General features: G+C 39.7%; 1 protein-coding gene across 8 annotated transcripts in view; it reads left to right on the forward strand.

The window, feature by feature from the left end:
- Nucleotides 1–13,763, forward strand: part of LOC117547470 (LIM domain only protein 7-like) — a 28,197-nt gene extending 14,434 nt beyond the window's left edge. For 6 of the 8 annotated variants that reach the window (XM_034218296.1, XM_034218245.1, XM_034218275.1 and 3 more), the window contains 20 exons: nt 335–503; nt 818–961; nt 1,169–1,354; nt 1,445–2,071; nt 3,078–3,422; nt 3,833–3,947; nt 4,593–4,754; nt 4,898–5,064; nt 5,186–5,249; nt 5,349–5,409; nt 6,644–6,668; nt 6,797–6,904; nt 6,990–7,079; nt 7,516–7,703; nt 7,957–8,001; nt 9,320–9,372; nt 9,447–9,624; nt 9,752–9,937; nt 12,784–12,886; nt 13,143–13,763. In XM_034218296.1, coding sequence (XP_034074187.1) covers nt 335–503; nt 818–961; nt 1,169–1,354; nt 1,445–2,071; nt 3,078–3,422; nt 3,833–3,947; nt 4,593–4,754; nt 4,898–5,064; nt 5,186–5,249; nt 5,349–5,409; nt 6,644–6,668; nt 6,797–6,904; nt 6,990–7,079; nt 7,516–7,703; nt 7,957–8,001; nt 9,320–9,372; nt 9,447–9,624; nt 9,752–9,937; nt 12,784–12,886; nt 13,143–13,196 — 3,070 coding nt within the window. In that variant the 3' untranslated portion in view covers nt 13,197–13,763. Of the gene's footprint in view, nt 1–334; nt 504–817; nt 962–1,168; nt 1,355–1,444; nt 2,072–3,077; nt 3,423–3,832; nt 3,948–4,592; nt 4,755–4,897; nt 5,065–5,185; nt 5,250–5,348; nt 5,410–6,642; nt 6,669–6,796; nt 6,905–6,989; nt 7,080–7,515; nt 7,704–7,956; nt 8,002–9,319; nt 9,373–9,446; nt 9,625–9,751; nt 9,938–12,783; nt 12,887–13,142 lie in introns of all 8 variants that reach the window. The other 2 variants (XM_034218268.1, XM_034218283.1) reach the window with 2 other exon arrangements.
- Nucleotides 13,764–15,453: the final 1,690 nt, after the last annotated feature.

Here is a 15,453-nt window from a genome sequence, read left to right on the forward strand (position 1 = left end):
TGTTACACAGACGGCAACATCTGCTGCGTTGTTTGACTTGCATCTCTTCGCTGGCACTTGGCTAAGGATTCTGTTGTGTGGATGCAGAATGTGTCGTGTTGCAGCTGTTAATACTGTGGCGTGCAGTATATATGTTTGTTTGTGTAAGCTGACATTAAGCACATGCATAGACTAGTTGTCAATGTAGAATGGCATGTTTGTTTGAACTGCTTTGCATTACTGCTATTCATCATGCTTGTTCTGCTCCATGGCATTGCTGCAGTGTTTGATTAATGCCATCTTTGTTTGCTCTGTATATCTTTTATTTATTTTCCTTTTTGTCTTTCATAACCAGGAGCAAATCCCTCAGTGACATCCCGATGGTTTACCCTGTGCGTAAGCTTCCTGGTGAGCACACCATCTATGATGAAGACCTGGACACGAACATGGCCAATGAGTGGAATCAAGAAGACAAACGGAGGTGTAGTGTTGCTGCCAAGGACAGTGAAGCACAGTGGCAAGATGTAAGACAAGAAGGATATTCACAAAACAATCTCACGGACACATCCATTTTAGAAGCTGTTTGGGAGCATTTGAACTTTCAATCTCAACTTTTTAAATTGAAATAAAAAAAGAAAAGTCCTTTTTAAGTTATCTTAAAGTTTGAACATTTCAATACATCTATTGCAAATACAAATGCTGAGGATTACAATACTAGATCTGAATATGGTAATGCCCAACAAATTAATCTTTTTAAATTTGAGATTGTCATCCACCGTTCCAAGGTCAAAAATAAACATCAGATCTTAGGGTAATCGTGTTTTGCCTTTTGTTTCAGGACTTTTCAAAGTGGAAGAATCGTCGCACGAGCACAACGTCTGAACGCAGGAAGTCTCTAGACAGAGAGCATGTCATTACTCAAATGGCCAATGGGGCTGGGATTACATTTGAGAAGAACAAAGCACAAGGTGGACTGCTAAAAGGTGGGTCCTGCTAAAAAATGTAATGGTAAATATTAAGTTTACACTAAACCCTGTGGTTACCAAGGGTGTATTTAAAGTGTGTATTAAAGTGGCTGACCTCCCTTGATCAACTTTCTGTATGCCACACAGTGAACTCATGTAATATGACACCCCCCCCCCTCTTTCTTTATTACATGGGCTCCTCTTTCCTTACATTTCAATTCCGCAGCGACCAGCAGTCCCCTCACAGGCATTTCCCTGCTCCTCGTCCTTACAGCACCTCTCTCCATTCAAAATCCTTGAGCTCTGATCTCCGGCCACATACTCGGGCTCTGCTGGCCCGCAGTTACGCCACAGAGCCACCTTTCAGCCCCCAGGCTCCACTTAGCTCCCAGAACTCACCCCACACCCAGGTACGTTTACAGATGTGTCATGCTTTGCCTCCCTCATATTAAATGTTTTCTTGAATGTGACATGACAAATATATATATTTTTATTCCCAGGGATCTTCTGTTGGAGCCATGCCTGCCTCTGATGCAAACACCCTGAGAGAGGAGACTCACTTTGCCTCCTTGGCTTCACACGGAGCAGAAGTCACCACTCCTTCTCTGGACGGCCCTTTCAGCTTCCAGGCCCAAGTCAAAGTACAGGAAAGCCCAGCTCCTGTCCAGCCCACTTCTGAAGAGGCCCAATCAGTAAATGTTTTAAAAAAACAAATCTCCACTCTGGTCACAACCATACAGCCAAAGGTGACCACGAAGTCAACGAAAACCAGGGAACCTACAGAATCCATGTCGAGTCACAAGGAGCCATTATGTGGTAATCCAAAAGTCCCTGCTTTTTGCACTGATCAGATGGGAGTTGATGGTCTGGAGGACTTGTCCACAAAAAACCAAAAGTCCCAGGAAGAGAGCCAGAAGATGTCCTGGGAACCAGCTGTGGAACATGGCAGTGGTCAGCAGGCTGCGGCTGGCTACAGCTTTATGTCCAAAACTGGGTCCTGGTCCGGCTCTGCCAGCCTCCCTCGTGGTTACCGGAGGTCCGAGGGCTCGTCTCGTCTCTCCTCTGCAATCACAGCCAGGCCCTTTGGGACCAAGTCCAGGGTGTCCTCTCTGCCGAGACTGTTCAACGTGAGTTAATTTCTATCAATGGTATTGAGCGGTTGTTGTTTTTTCCTACAGTGTTTAGTCCAAATGTTTGTAAAAACATTCGGTGGAAAAACAAATCTTTCATTACAAAAATACATAATTGGAATGTGTGCATCTGTTGGAAAATGTTAGGCAGCTTATAAATGCAAATTTGCACACTAACAAGTATTTACGTCAGTGTTAGAGTAAACTACAGCTCCCTTTGTCTTGATAACAAAAACGCTTAACGTGGTGCAGCGGTGGTTTTGTGTTTGTTGACAACAATATAACTTTATGTTGGAGTTCTCATAGTGGATAATACATTGTTTTTTTAAATATCACCACTACATTACTGCTTTTTTCCTGAAAAATAAATGGATTAGAGGTAATTTATTGGCATAAAGGTATATGGTGTACATAAAACATTAACCAGCTTTAACCATTGATTTTTACTTACCACTCTTTCCCACTTTTGCCTTCAGATAAACCTGTAATACTGTCTAGGGACAGATGTAAACGGTACATGGGTGTATCTCTGCATTCTCTGTGTGAAATTTTTCATTTTTGTTTAACGCTTTTTAAGGATAACGACCTGCCACCTGCTCATTACATTTGAAAGTTTAGACAGTTATATTTCTGTCTTAATGGAAGGCTGCTGCTCAGGAGGCTGCAAAGGAACATGTTTAAGGCAATGTTCCTTTGCAGCTCACGCTAGTTAATGTCCTCTGTACTTGTGTGGGTGTGTGAGGGCATGTATGTGTGTACTATAAGTGAGTGAGCTTGTGTTACCTTTTGTTTTCTTTGGATCGCCCTGCTCATTAATAATAGAAATACTGCTGCACCATTGTGAACAGCGTCAACTCGCTACAGGATTATATATTATATAGAAGTCTTTTTTGTTGGCATTCAGTACAGACAGTCTTAAATTAGCACAGTTGCATACCAATGCTGCAATTAAATGTGTTTGTAATGCTTTCCGAATCACATTCTGTCTTTGTTAAATCTCCAGGTAGACAACAACCAAGGTCTGCTGATGGATAGTGAGAAAGAGGAATCTCTTTCTCCCACCAACAAATCTTCTCTTAAAAGACAGACTGCGACCACCCATTTGAAGGTTCAGGATGTTACAGTCAGACAAAAGAAAGCTAACCAGGCGCAGCAGAGTGGTCCAGAGCAGGTGGAGGAGGAGCTGAAAGGTGCCACTCTCTCCAGTCAGAGCTCCTTCCAGACCATTGGATACCACCATCAACAGAACACACAAACCCAGCTAGTACCGCAGCCTCATTCAAGCCTGCAGACCCAAAACAACACAGGCTCCACTCTCCAATCTAGTGCAAGCATTGACCTCCCAAAGGTGTGTTGACTTTATGTATATTGATGCAACTCGGTTGAACTTGAAATGTTTTGTTACAGGATTTATTTATTTAAAATAGAGATCATCAATTCAATTTTATTCAGGGATGGTGCCTGTCTATGAATAGATAAAGGAAATGAACTCAGGTGAATGGTTAGAAAATATATTTTTCAGGCACTTGTATTAGTTGTGATTTAATAATTGACACATTTTAATATTGTATTATAAAATTAAAGACTTTAAGCCAGTAAATTAATGTCATTGTTACTATTTCACCATATCGTACATAATAAACTGGTGTGGATCTCTTGATATATCTGTGTAGCAGGATTCTGAAGGATCTAGTTTCCGCCAGGAAGCAGAGGACATTGGATCACAGGGTGTCACCTTTACGTGTGTCTGTGTTTCAGGTGGATCACAGTGACATGAGAGTCAGCCTGACTCTCAAACCCAACAGTAGACCAGACTTTGGTTTCCAGACGCATTGGGACTCTAGAGGGGCGAGAGTCAAATGCATTCAGCCTGGTAAGACTTGTGCTATATTTATGTATTAATTGCTGAAATATTGTCTCACTATGGTTAGGTTGATTGTGTTGACAGTCTTTGCTTTGAATGGTAGGCTATTGAGAAACAAGACATTTTAGTGATGGGCTGGCAGTGCTACATTGTGCTCTAAATATTTATCTTTTTTGTTCTAACATCATGCACTTACAAAATAGGACAATAATTTAAGACACTGACAGGTCTCAGCGCACACAGAGGAATTAAAAACTTTTGTAGAGATTAAACAAAGCAAGTTATCATGTGCCTGGGAAAAGAGAAGTCTCTTTTTATTATTGAAACATGAACAGGTAAATTGGGTGTTAATGTTTATTTTGTGTTCATCTACTTAACATAGATAAAACCAGGGACAACTACAAAGTGTGATTTATGTTTTTAAGACCAAAACATAAATATGTAATAGGAAGATAGTATCGTGTCAACTTGCTCTATGTAGTTTTGGCTTTCTGGCCTACTTTTCAATTTGAAATGGCAACCTTGTCCTCAATACCGGAGCTCAGTCTGTGCGGAACAAATCATTTCTGAAGCTGGTACCTTTTTTTTTTTTTTTAAATGTTTTTCCATCCTCATCTTTCTTCATTTCCCTGACGCCTGTCCCTCCCTCCTCAGGCAGTCCGGCGGAGCAGTGCCAGCTGTGTGTGGACGATGAAATTGTGGCTGTTAATGGAGTTGCGGTGGCACACTTGAACTACAACCAGTGGAAGGATAAAATGACATCTTCCCTGCAAAACGGCCGTCTGACCATGGACATAAGGCGCTACGGCAACAAGGGTAAGATGACAACCCAAAAAAAGATGGTTGTACCTTAACCACCTTTTTAATTATTTGTGATAATGTAACCTCTACTGTAACTCCCAAACAGTGGGCACAAACGCAGTGTGGTGTTAGGTTTGATGGCTGGCTGTTTTCATTAGATTGGAGCACCAGTGAGGAGAGTCATCACAAGCAGCCAGGCCGCAGCAGGATGACCCTCAATCTGACTTCTGCAGGGTCCTCTCTGATAGGTTGCCTTGATCGCCATGCCATCAGTGGTACCTCTTCAGAAACCCCAGTCAGGAAATTCAATGAGCAGACAGACGATGTGAGCAATGCTTAAGCCATTAAATCACTTCAAATAAAAAATGGATGCACAAAGCTTTTGATAGTGTCACCTAATAAGAGGTGTTCATCGGGTCAATGTTGGTGTTCTTTCACCATGCCAGGTTTTACAAAGTAAAGTCATTCACGGAGAGCCTGCTGACAGCCACAAGACAGCAGGAAGTAAAGGTAAAACATTACAAAAGTGTACTTTTTTATTAAACGAAAACTCCTTAAATACTGTATTTTCTGAATTGCTCACTATATCTGTCCTTCCCCTTCATGTAGATTATAATATTATTAGTAGGAAAAATCAGAAAAGGAGGGAAGAGTTTTTCAAACAGAAAGGGTAAAATTCTTATTTGTCTTGTTGTGTCGCAGCTTTGGCAGCTGGTGCTTGGCTTGGTTAATTATTGGGTATGTAATGAATGCAAATTATGAAATCAGTTGAATAAGTAAAAAACAAAACTATCAGTAATTACTTTAGGTACTTTAACAGTATTCTTACTATTGTAATTGTAGTATTATTAATTAAAGTAAGGTGTTATTTCTCCATCAAAAATCTATTGATAGTTATATGACCTGGGGGATGAAATTATGCTTTTATTGGCTTTACATGGTAAATTCAGAGTTGGACAGCACTGACTATATACCACTCCTCATGTGATATAGCAACAGATGCTGCTTTTACTGCTCATTGTATGTACATTAATAATGCTTTCCTTTTGTAATTGTTAATGACTCTGATGTGTTTCCTACTACAATGGCTTCTCTCTTCAGGCTCTGCAGGATTCAGCTCATGGGTTTACTTGTGTGGTAAATGTTTGCATTGTGTGCAGTGTTTGTCTTAACTCTACTCTAAGCATCATGCTGTGGAGCATCAGCAAGAGCTGAACAAAGCACATGTGTGTTGTCCTGTGAATACATTTTTTTTGATTTACTGTAGCATGCCTTGCTCCTTGCTGAATTGTTTCTGTACTGCCTTTGTTTTTTTGCATTTTCTTTAGGCTGGGGATATGTTAGCAGACTTGCTAATCCTTGGTCAGGAATAGTTGCAATTTTTAGGTCCACAGAATTAATCTAAACTACTACTACTTGTGAACCATATGTCATTTCATAGTTATGACCAATGATTGAGTGACACAAACTTTTAATCTTATTACATTTTGTCCAACATGTTTGGTATTATTTGTTCTACAGTGAATATTGTTTTTTAGCCACTCAGGAATCAAGCAGGGCAGTACATGTGGCTGGCTAACTTCCAGAAACTGCAAGGTCCATGTTAACACTGTTTCTAGCTAAAGATGTACCCAAAGTGTTTGTGCCACGTACTAATATGCTATAAAACATGTGTTGAGGTCAGCGGATGAACTAAAGTGTGTGTGTGTGTAGCATTGTGTCTGCAATGTACTGTATCTAGTGCAAAGATGCTAAAAAAGGCAAAACACGATGCATATAAACCGTAGTGCTTGCATGGATTTCAAGTCTTCTAATGTTTCCCCTGCCATTGTGTGATGTGTGTATCCTAAACGACATTACACATGACTTGATCTTTCTGCTGACCTGTTTTTATCTCTCGCAGGAGGGTCAGAATCGGCAATATCTGATGTAAGTTACCACAGCACTTGATCAAAGGATGCTTGTATGCGTGTTCAAACAGAAGTTATGCATATGCGTTGAAAGAGTTTGTGCGCTATGATCATGTTTGAGCCTGCAGTCTGTTTGTGCATCACCAGCTCCAGGTGCCATCCCTCAGCCCCTCCTCATCCAGCTGGTCGTGGGACCGTGAGGGGGATCGGAGGCGTCAGGAGAAGTGGCAGGAAGAACAGGAGCTCCTCCTACAGGTGAACACTATCCTCCCAACAAAAAAATCAGCACGACACACTGCTTGTTAGTCTTTATGTAAAGTCTGGGTGCTTGTTTTTTTAGGAGCAATACAGGCGGGATCAGGAGAGGCTTGAGTCAGAGTGGCGGAGGGCACAGCAAGATGCAAAGGGGGAGGTTCGCTGGAAGCCAGGGGTAAGGTTGATTGGTCCTCTAAGCTTTTAACAGCACAACATACTGTTATAGTGATCGAAAAACATATTATATCAAACGTTCATCTAAAGGAAACAAAATACAAATGTTACCCCTGAATTTGCATAAAGGCTGTTTCCCTTGACAGTAATATCTACAAAACCTATTCTTTACTTGTAGAATGTTTTTTAATCAAGATCCTAACACTGTGATCATGTACGACTCGTATAAGTATTTTCTATCTGTAGCTGTGACACATCGGTAGTTACCGTGCTAAATCTCACCTTTACTGCTAATAAGATGCACAGTTTCTTGCTTTCGCTGTATTTCAAATTGTTGTCGGAAACACTCTGATTCAGTTGAGAGTCCCTGTAAATTCGCAGTGGTTTTTCTATCGAATGGAAATAATTTTCTTGTCTCTTTATTCATGCATTAACAGCAAAAAACATTTGAGATGACCAATGGTGGTGAGAGCACTGCCAGCCCCCAACTCCATGTGAATGGATTTACAAAGAAAAACATACAAGCAGAGAAGAGCTCTGACCGAGATGAGCTGAAAGATGAAGGGACCACACCTCAAAGTAATGCACAAGGAGAGCAGCGTGACAAGATATCTGGACCAGCCTGGTAAATCAGCTTTTTCTCCCCTCTTCAACAACGTTGTTAGCTCTTATCCATCCTTGCTGGGTGTAACAGTATACATGTGAATACATGTGGAATCACAATGCTTACTATTGCATGAAATGTTTGAGGGATTTAATTAATGAATACTTGCATAAATAACATGCGCTTTTTTTCTGTCTTGTCATGATCTTTTCTACTTTGCTGACCTGTTGTGCTTCCTCCTGCTTCTGCTGGGTCTTTCCATGCTTCACCTCAGGCCTGAGGACTCATGTGGCTTTCTTAAGCTGTCCCTTGCACACAGGTCAGAACAAGACTGGCTCAAAATGACTTTGCACTTGTTGCCTTATAGTTCTCAATGTAAAGCTTTGGCATACAATATCCTATTGTATTATCAGTGGCGTTTTTATATGTACAAAAGTGGTGGGGCACAAAAAACGTGTCTATATATAAGCTTCTGCAGTGAGGTTCATGGCTGGTGAGGCACTGGCACTGACTCTTCAGGTTTATATTTTGACCCTAAATCAAAATATAATATTATTTTCAAAAGCTTTTTTTTGTCTGATGCTTCAATTAATTTTAAACAGACAGTTCAACAAAAGGATACCCAAAAAATGTAATTGTATCATTTAAATATTGAATTGTTCTCTCTTAGTAAGATCCCATTTTCAATAAAATTGCAGTCTTACCTTGACTTGAAGATTAAGTCCATTTGCCTATCCCTCTGGACAAAAATCTCTATTACTTTTTTGTAAAAGTCCTCCTTATCTTCTTGTAGTTTCAAAAGTCTATCATAAATCTAATCTAATCAATAGATTTATGATTCGAAAATTATAAAAGTAGGGTAGACATGTGGATATTATCCGGCTGAACAAAACGTGCATTTATCTAACAGCTACGTTTCCCACAGATCTTATTTGGAGCTATTTTCTAAAATCCTATGGAGAAATCTCATTGCTTTTTTGTCGAGGGAAGCCATGCGCAGCTTACTTCCGGGTTTTAGGACGCCTCACTGCAGCTCTCTCGTCTCCTCCACACTTTTCGCGGCACACGTACTTACAGCCAATCAGCTCTGAATGATGTGAGATGACGTATGGTGGGGATGGCAGCACTATGCCCCTATGGTCATTATTTTTTTGCCACACACATTAAATAGGAAAATATTCTGAGCAGGTGTAGTTTTTACAGTCACCATTGACTTAGACAGTAAGAGGGAGGGGCAGGATCGGGTTTTGTCCCACATGGCTCTAAACAGCTCATAGGCACACACTGTAGACACTAATTAGAAGAACACAGACTAAACAGCAATGTACAGACAAATCAGATGAGTTAAACATGATCTTAAATATATTTTATATATATTTTTATTTATTTTTTGCATTTTGTTGTAATCATTATTTGTAATACTTTCTGCTGACACTAGGTGGGGCTGTGCCCCTAATGACCAGTCGCCACTGTGTATTATGTCTGCAAGCATAGCATGATTGTTTTTGTTCTAAAATAATTCATAAAACCCAAGATGATGATGATGATGACAAATTGGTGCAAGCCCTTTTTTCCAAAGTAAAACAAATATTTACAGGGTAGTACTATCTGTATGATGCGTTTTTTCATTCCCATAGGGCAAAATCCTTCTCTACCCCGGCATTAGCTAGCACCCACAAACAGACAAGAGGTCAGTATACCTTCTGTTGTAATATTCCCCTCGGTTCATGTGTTGTACTGGGCTAAACCCTCAAACTTTGATAGGTCCAGGTGATGAGAGGAAAAGAACAGGACAGTCTGCGTCTAACGCTGAGAAAGAAAGGCAGCTGATTTTGCAGGAGATGAAGAAAAGGACTCTTCTTCTGACTGACAACAGTTGGATTCGGCAGCGCACCAGCAGCTTTTACAAAGAGCCTATCTATGTTGGGGTTCCCATGAAGAGGTGAGTGTAGTTGGACCTAGTGGGACGCTACTGTCCCTTTTTTGTTTCACAAAACTTGGTAATGGCCTTTCCCCCCCTGTTATTTCATGTTCCCTCTTATTTCTGACATGTGACATCTTCTCTGCAGGTATGAGTCTCTGGACGACCTGGATACTCTCCGTCAGTCCCACCCCTCGGTCGCTACCTTTAGTTACCCTCGTCCACAGTCAGCGGCTGCAGGCTACTGTGTCCCCAGCAGGAACTCCTCCTCTCGCTACAGCACTGGATCAATACTATCCCAGAAAAGTACATTTGATTCCTCCCATCACCCCAGGTATTTAGTTCATAGACGTAAAGAGTATGTCTCTTCTGTTGCATTGTGTTATTATTCTTTTTTGCCTCACACTGTAACATGTGCTGCCCCAGGATGGTCAGTGGCAGGAGGACTTGCTGTGTGTGTGAGCGTGTCCTGGGTAGTGGGGCAGCCATTGTCATAGAGACCCTTAGTCTCTGCTTCCACCACGCCTGTTTCAAGGTGAGGGGTCATGACCGGGTCATGGTGCGGTTACAGTAGCTCCAGTCCCAATTCACAATATTATACTGCCAGACTTAAAGCCTTATGATCTCCTTCCAACTGTTTGGTATTTGAATGCACAAAGTGAAAATGTGCATGAGTGAAAAAGCAAGAAATCTTAAAAACTTCAAATATCACAGAATATTAAAAATGTATTAAGTGAAAGTGGCAGCTGTTGAAAACTAAATATGAACATGATGAAAATAAACAAGTCAATCAAGATGTATTTATAAAGCTTGTTTTAAAATGGCACGTCCATAGCAAAATGCTTTACAGAGAAAAGTCAAATACAGTTATGATGATTTAGAAATAAAATAAATAGAAAAATGACATATGGACATTCAGGATAATAAATTATATCTATTAGCAATTATTTCATCCCATTTCCCACATGGCGATCTTAGTTACTCTAATTCATCTTTCAATTAATTAATAGAAGTCACGAGCAACCTAAAATGTATTCTTCAAATGTATGCTACATTTGGATGGAAACTATACTAAGACCTACATAATTCAAAAATTATTCTACATTGTTTTACTCACGTCAGATATGTGACATGACACCCTTTTTCTGTGCTTATTGTAGTAAAATGTAATTGGACTGAAGACTAATGTGACCGCACCTTTGGCGAGGTCAACAGGAGTATCTCAATCATAACTGTAGTTACAACAGAATAACCCTTAGGCGCCTGCTAGCAGAAGCATTTCAACGCTTCTATCTTTGCTGCCTAGTTTATTTTTTTCTTCTTCGTCTTCATTAGGTATCTGGCCTCGGGTCATGTCTGGTGTTGTAGTCATGTGTGCTATTTCTCTCTCTGTCTCTAGTTGTCTTCATGTGATTGGTTTATTTGAAGAGTTCAGCCCGTTGTCCCGCTTTGCTTTTAGATGCTTATTGTGAAATCTCACCTGCAGAGAACTCGCATATGTAGACAGCCTATTTATCCATTAGCATGTAGACGTTAAAGTTTATTCCTTTTTTTTAAAACTCTGCTCCATATAAGTTACAGACACACACAACACTTGTATAGAATATGTGTGTATATATAAAGTGGGGCAAACAAGTATTTAGTCCAATTGTGCAAGTTCTCCCACTTAAAAAGATGAGAGAGGCCTGTAATTTTCATCCTAGGTAAACCTCAAATATGAGAAACAAAATGAGAAAAAAAAATCCAGAAAATCACATTGTCTGATTTTAAAGAATGTATTTTCAAATTAAGGTGGAAAATAAGTATTTGGTCAATAACAAAAGTTCATCTTAATACTTTGTTATATACCCTTTGTTGGCAATGACAGAGGTCAAACGTTTCTGTAAGTCTTCACAAGGTTTTCACACACTGTTGCTGGTATTTTGGCCCATTCCTCCATGCAGATCTCCTCTAGAGCAGTGATGTTTTGGGGCTGTCGCTGGGCAACACAGACTTTCAACTCCCTCCAAAGATTTTCTATGGGGTTGAGATCTGGAGACTGGCTAGGCCACTCCAGGACCTTGAAATGCTTCTTACAAAGCCACTCCTTCGTTGCCCGGGCGGTGTGTTTGGGATCATTGTCATGCTGAAAGACCCAGCCACGTTTCATCTTCAATGCCCTTGCTGATGGAAGGAGGTTGTCACTCAAAATCTCACGATACATGGCCCCATGCATTCTTTCCTTTACACGGATCAGTCGTCCTGGTCCCTTTGCATAAAAACAGCCCCAAAGCATGATGTTTCCACCCCCATGTTTCACAGTAGGTATGGTGTTTGGATGCTACTCAGCATTCTTTCTCCTCCAAACACGTCTAGTTGAGTTTTTACCAAAAAGTTCTATTTTGGTTTCATCTGACCCAATCCTCTTCTGGATCATCTAAATGCTCTCTAGCAAACTTCAGACGGGCCTGGATATGTACTGGCTTACTGTCGTACTGGTGAGATCTTGCTCGAGGGAGATTATCAGTGGTCTTGTATGTCTTCCATTTTCTAATAATTGCTCCCACAGTTGATTTCTTCACACCAAGCTGCTTACCTATTGCAGATTCAGTCTTCCCAGCCTGGTGCAGGTCTACAATTTTGTTTCTGGTGTCCTTTGACAGCTCTTTGGTCTTGGCCATAGTGGAGTTTGGAGTGTGACTGTTTGAGGCTGTGGACAGGTGTCTTTTATACTGATAACGAGTTCAAACAGGTGCCATTAATACAGTTAACAAGTGGAGGACAGAGGAGGCTCTTAAAGAAGAAGTTACAGGTCTGTGAGAGCCAGAAATCTTGTTTGTTTGTAGGTGACCAAATACTTATTTTACCGAGGAATTTACCAATGAATTCATTAAAAATCCTATTATGTGATTTCCTGGATTCTTTCCCCCAATTCTGTCTCTCATAGTTGAAGTGTACCTAGGATGAGAATTACAGGCCTCATCTTTTTAAGTGGGAGAACTTGCACAATTGGTCGCCGACTAAATACTTTTTTGCCCCACTGTATGTATATATACTGTATGTTTGTTTGTGTGTTTAATGCAGAACAAAAGTTTCCATGCTTTGGTGGCAGAGAATCTGGTGAAATTATTTGGTCACAGCTCCAACTGAAAGGTAGTCCTTTTTTAGGTTTGTCTTCTCACCACTTTGTCCTTTTCCCAGTGTGTGGGCTGCCACCGACATCTCGGAGGAAGTGAGACTGGAGTCCAGGTTCGAATCCGAAACAGGAAGCCCCACTGTGAGCCGTGCTATTTCCAACTCAAGTGTGAGTATTTGGCTTTTCTTAAACAATAAGTCTGATTCTCTCTGAAACTTATCGCACCTCACAGTTTCTGTACCTCATGTCACTAGCTTTCCCACAACAGCTTTGTTCTTTCTTCCTCCATAAAATAGTTTTTGTATTGCCAATTTCATAGCAGTAATCACCCACTTCAACCAAATGTTCTTTGACTGTGCTTAATAACTCTCCAGGAAACATACATTTAATTAACTGTTATTAATAATGCATATTAACATTTTAGCTGCTGGTCCACCCTCCATATGACCAAGACGGCATACTCCAGATCACAGATTAAGCGTCACAATCACTGGGAACTTCTGTTTCATAAAACTGTAAAACACAGAGGAATCATCGTCTACACAGCTGAGTCATGATGCTTCTCCCACATTAATGACCGGTAAAACTGTAACTCTATCCTGTGATACAAAATCATGACAGCCTGTGGATCCACATGTAAAGTAGACTCTCATGGCTGTTTTTTAATCACATGTGGTTTAATAATGTACTTGGTGCACATGACCTGTTAATTTGCTAAATTGTTTCCAAGATGATGTAGATTTAATATATGAAATAAAGTAATAATGGGAATTATAAGTTTGATTTAGGCTTTTATTTGATCGTTGGTGTTGCTTTTCGTCATCCTTGTGTGATATATTTGTGCATTAAAGATAACAGATCTTGGTAATATAACCTTTGTACTGAGGCACATTTTAACTTGTAGCTTACTGAAGCCCTTTCTGTTCTATTGTAAACTCACCAAGTGCACTTTGGGATAAATAAGTTGTTTCTACAATATGTATTTCTCAAGTAAAAATAGGAATGTAACTGATATGTCTTTGTAAATAAAGTACACTAAATATTACAGCATTTGTTATTCCTTTCTCTACCAGAGGGTGGCATCATTGGTCTCCATAGTAAAAAATAATGTGAATCTCATAATGTGCTTACACATGAACTTTATATATGCCCAAATTATGTAAACTGTAACACATGGTTTGAATGTTTAAGATCTGTAATCTACAATATGTTGTTTAATGATGGCAACATTTAAGACATTGAAAGTTTTGAAACTATACAGTTAACTACAAAAACTTGCCACTATCACTAATATATTTTCTAGTTAAACGATGGCATCTAGTAATGGGAATCCAATAATTAACAGCAGCTACAGTACAAGGATGCAGCACATTTTTATATGAGGTGAATAAACAATTATTTAAATATCTAAAAGTATCCTGCAGCATTGCCTCTCATCTCTAGTCGTTAAATGTCAACAATGTTCTGCTTGCTCTGATTTTGTGTATGACCTTTTGCTCATCTTCTAATCTGTTTAATGCAACATTTCAATTCTTTGATTCACTAGCATTTCATTTGTGATTAATGTATAAACACAATTTAGAAATACAATTTGACTATATATGTGCCCGTTTGCTTTTATGCAGTAAGGTTTGTGGGTTAGGAGCTGCAAAATAACCTATTTTAGTCAGTTTATCATGTTTATCAGGTAGGTTTAAAAGAAACCTTGGTATTTATTCTGTTATCTGTGCCACCCACCAAATCCTCAATAAATGTTTTGCTTCAAATACATGAATATTTGTTGTGATTACATACTGTATATACTTTAAAGAAGATGTATCTTTCTTTCTATATCCGACTAGTGATGTTAGATGTTAGTGGTGTTTGGTTAAACAGAGATAAGGACATATCTGTTTCTTGTATGTTACTGTATTTCTTGACAGTCCAACTGCTTTACATTTTTGGCAATACGTACTAATGGAAACCAGAATCTATATTTATAAACAGCTGAGACAGTGCAATTCTTAAAGTATAAAGGACCTCTTTTGCCTTTCAGAATATCTGTAAAACATTTTGAAACGCTTTCACACTGCAGCGAGTAGCATTTGTCCATTAACTTAAACCTTTTAAAACTTGTTTGTGCTTTTTTTATGCCATTGTGTTGCAAGCAGGATGTTTTGTGTAATTTGGGTGAACTGACCTTTTTACAGGAAATTGGTTAAGCAAGAGAACGTTGTCTGTCCTCAGGCCTTTTAATGGAGAAGTGAACTAAAGCATTTAGTTTGGGATGAGTCTGTGGTTGTGTTTTCACTGTGGTAAACAAAGTCATAGTGAGATGTGGATATTTGAGAAGTTTGTTATGAGTTTGAGATCACCAAGGCACATTGCAGTAATGTGACATATATGTGAGTGATCAGTACTGGAGCAGCATAAAGCAGTATTTCTTCCTCAAGAGGAAGTTGTTTGGCAATGGAAATCACACATTTGCAACAGCTCGCACATACCTCACTGACACTCTCCTGTCACAGTTGTCTTTATTTCAGCTTTAAATTCAGATATGAGATGTGTGTGGGTGATGAAAGGCAGCAGCCAGAAAATATTATATTTGTATCTATATTGTCTTGGCAGAAACTACATGGTTCTTGGAGTTCTCTTTGCACCAGAGACATTCAAACTGAGACGTTAAACATCGGTCATCAAGCATGTTTGGCCTGATGGAGGGAAAATGTTTTTCATGGTTAACTCTGACCATGGTT

The sequence above is a fragment of the Gymnodraco acuticeps genome, unplaced genomic scaffold (genome assembly GCF_902827175.1).
Source record: "Gymnodraco acuticeps unplaced genomic scaffold, fGymAcu1.1, whole genome shotgun sequence".
NCBI lineage: Eukaryota > Metazoa > Chordata > Actinopteri > Perciformes > Bathydraconidae > Gymnodraco > Gymnodraco acuticeps.